Raw genomic sequence first — 2,852 nt, 5'->3', positions numbered from 1 at the left:
TAATTTTAATTTAATTATATATATTTTAAAAAGTAAATATATCAAATTATTTTTATATTTGATATATATAATTATTTGTGTATATAATAATAAATAAAAATAAATTATATTAATAATTGTGCTAATAATTTCTGAGAATTGAATTAAATTAAAATTTCATAAAAAATTAATATGTAAAATTATACATTAAACTAAAATTTATATATAATTTGAGATTTCTCTCAAACTAAAATAATGTTAAATTTTAAAATTTTAAAAAAATAATGAAAATTAAAATAATAATAAATGAAAGAAAAAACAAGTCCAGCGTTAACCCCATTTGGGGTTTCTTTATATAAATAATTAAGAAAAAAAGAATGTACTGAGGATTGATAGATGAAGTGAAAATGGATCCCAACTTGAAATTAAAAATTACAATTGAACTATACATTTCCAATTATTTGTCTCTGACCTTTTGTTCAATGCCCTAACTTCACTCTCACAATGAATTTTCAGACTTTTTTTTTTAATTTTAAAAATGATTTATTAGTTTTCTCTTAAATTATAGCCAATTGTAGAAGACATGTGATATCCCTGACACAAGCTAACCATAAATCTGTATTTTGATTTCTAATAAACAAACACAATTACATGAAAAAGCAGCTTTTTGTTCAAGCTTGGGACTATCAGGAATGTAGAACTTGAAAGAGCTTATCACCCTTGAATTTATTGGTAAACTGGTGAAGCACCTAATCTGCATAATGCTTATCAAGTGTGAGTTATGCAGGACTAATTTTTGCAAAATCAAGTGACTTTTTACCGTCCAGTGCATTTGCAAAAACCTTATTCATATAATCAACATACACAAACTCTTTATAAACAGCAATTCCATCTTTCTCCACTACTTGAGGCAGAGGTGCAATCTTTGTTGTTTCTCTTGGCATTATAAAAATGGGTACTGACACCCTTGAATTTGTACTTGAAGTACAAACTATATGCTCTGCACTTTTGTATTTTCCATTGCTTAGTATCTACAGATAATAATATAGTTATAAACGTGTTATTAGATTTACAGATAAATTATGAAATTATACTCGAGAATTACCTGTAGCATATCACCAACATTGATGACCAAAGCATTGGGAGTAGGAGGGATAAGTATCCAATCTCCTTTCTTTCCATAACCTGTATCTTGTTCTATTTTGACATATAAACCACCAACTTCATCTTGTAATAAGACCGTGAAAGTACCTATATCAGAGTGGCGTCCTACTCCAAGGGTAAGATCTGGATTAGGACATATTGGATAAAAGATCATACTTAGCATCTTCTTGCCAATAAGTACATCAATCATTGAGTCGTCTGGTTTCACCCCTAAATTTCCCAGCGTAACTTGAAGCAATTTTTTCACCATGCCTGTTGAACTTCTCAAATACTCAAGTAATATCTCCCTAGAAAGTTAAAAAGAAAACACATAAAAGGGTCAAATAGATAAGCAGCAATTAATTTATGTATCTCACTTGATTTCTTGAGGCCAATGTTGAAGAGCTTCATCATCATTGGTGTATTGACATATAAAAGGGTCAAATAGATAAGCAGCAATTAACTTATGTATCTCACTTGATTTCTTGAGGCCAATGTTGAAGAGCTTCATCATCATTGGTGTATTGCATGAGGATATAATCTTTCCATCCCAATGCTTTCTCTTTCTCTGGGATATAGCTGGTCCCGTACTTCACTAGTGGACTTGGACTAACGTCTGCAAGATAAACGGCCTTCCTTTGAGGGGGCAAGCTGAAGAATTCATGTGCAGAAACTTTAAGGGATTCCAGTAGATGAAGGGGGACACCATGGTTAACAACTTGGAAGAAACCAAGAGTTTCAACAGCTCTAACAATTTGGTTGGCCACTTCATCGTGGTCAGGGCCATGGCCATCCAGCTTCGACAAATCAATGGGTGGCAGGTCATATTTTATGGCGTTTTCCTTGTCTATTCGCTCTTCCGGTGGTTGCACGTAAGCCTCTGGCACCGTGGAAAGCCCTGAATCCACTAGTCCTTTCACACCATTTCCTTGTCGGACAACAAACTCGAAAACAGAGTTCCTATCCTCCAAATTCGGAGCCATGGATTTCCGATCACTGTAAAACAAAAAGGTTTTCTTGGTTGTGGATTGTGGATGGTGAAGAAAAGCTTATCAAGTTGATCAGGATGAAGTTCAATAAAACTTTTAATGGAACACGGCAAGTTTAAGGAAAATACGTAGGTGACGGATCTCAGCATTTCAATATTAATCTCATATCTTATTTCTTTTTTTTTTCTCTTTCTTTAAATTATTATTATTTTTAATTTTTAAGATTTAAAGTTTAATTTAAAAATTAAAAATTAAGCTTTTAAGTTGGATGTTCAAGTTTTGGAGTTTGGATTTTTTTCTTTTGAAATTCTTCAATGAACTTTTATACTATTAAGCCATAATACTTCAAAGCCTAATATCAGTAGTAGACAATGCATCCTCCATTTATATATGTAATTGATCCAAGAATAATAATAATAATAATAATAATAATAATAATAATAATAATAATAATAATATATCATTTTGTTTCAACAAAATATATCATCTAAAATAACATTTCAAATAGATTATATACCTATTTTAAAAATTGATCTGAACAAAATATAAATAATTCTAAAAATATCATCTAAAACTAAAATAATATTAATTTAAAATTTAAAAAAACAAGATGATGAAAATTAAAATAAAAAGAAAGGAAAGAATCCAGGGTTAACCCATTTGGGGTTCCTTTTCAATGTAAGGTAGTGAATAAAACATTAATTTTAATTTAATTAGGAAAAAATATGAAAATATGATTGT

General features: G+C 29.9%; 1 protein-coding gene across 1 annotated transcript; it reads right to left on the bottom strand.

Annotated features, from left to right (window-relative positions):
* Window positions 1-570: 570 nt before the first annotated feature.
* LOC108461393 (scopoletin 8-hydroxylase-like) lies at window positions 571-2,305 on the bottom strand. Its single transcript, XM_017761234.2, has 3 exons — window positions 1,600-2,305; window positions 1,085-1,430; window positions 571-1,010 (listed from the first exon to the last, which is right to left on the bottom strand). Exons 1-3 carry the CDS (start codon window positions 2,103-2,105, stop codon window positions 759-761), a joined length of 1,104 nt encoding a protein of 367 aa, XP_017616723.1. The 5' UTR covers window positions 2,106-2,305; the 3' UTR covers window positions 571-758.
* Between the last annotated feature and the right edge of the window lie 547 nt (window positions 2,306-2,852).

Source organism: Gossypium arboreum, chromosome 13 (assembly GCF_025698485.1).
Source record: "Gossypium arboreum isolate Shixiya-1 chromosome 13, ASM2569848v2, whole genome shotgun sequence".
Lineage (NCBI taxonomy): Eukaryota > Viridiplantae > Streptophyta > Magnoliopsida > Malvales > Malvaceae > Gossypium > Gossypium arboreum.
This window is presented reverse-complemented; position numbering and strand designations above follow the sequence as displayed.

Excerpts from the sequence above, each read along its gene's own strand:
- LOC108461393 (XM_017761234.2), bottom strand. The coding sequence starts at position 2,105 with ATGGCTCCGAATTTGGAGGATAGGAACTCTGTTTTCGAGTTTGTTGTC. Across the intron at positions 1,431-1,599 it reads CATTGGCCTCAAGAAATCAA|GGAGATATTACTTGAGTATT; the intron begins GTGAGATACATA and ends TTAACTTTCTAG. Across the intron at positions 1,011-1,084 it reads ATGTTGGTGATATGCTACAG|ATACTAAGCAATGGAAAATA; the intron begins GTAATTCTCGAG and ends TATTATCTGTAG.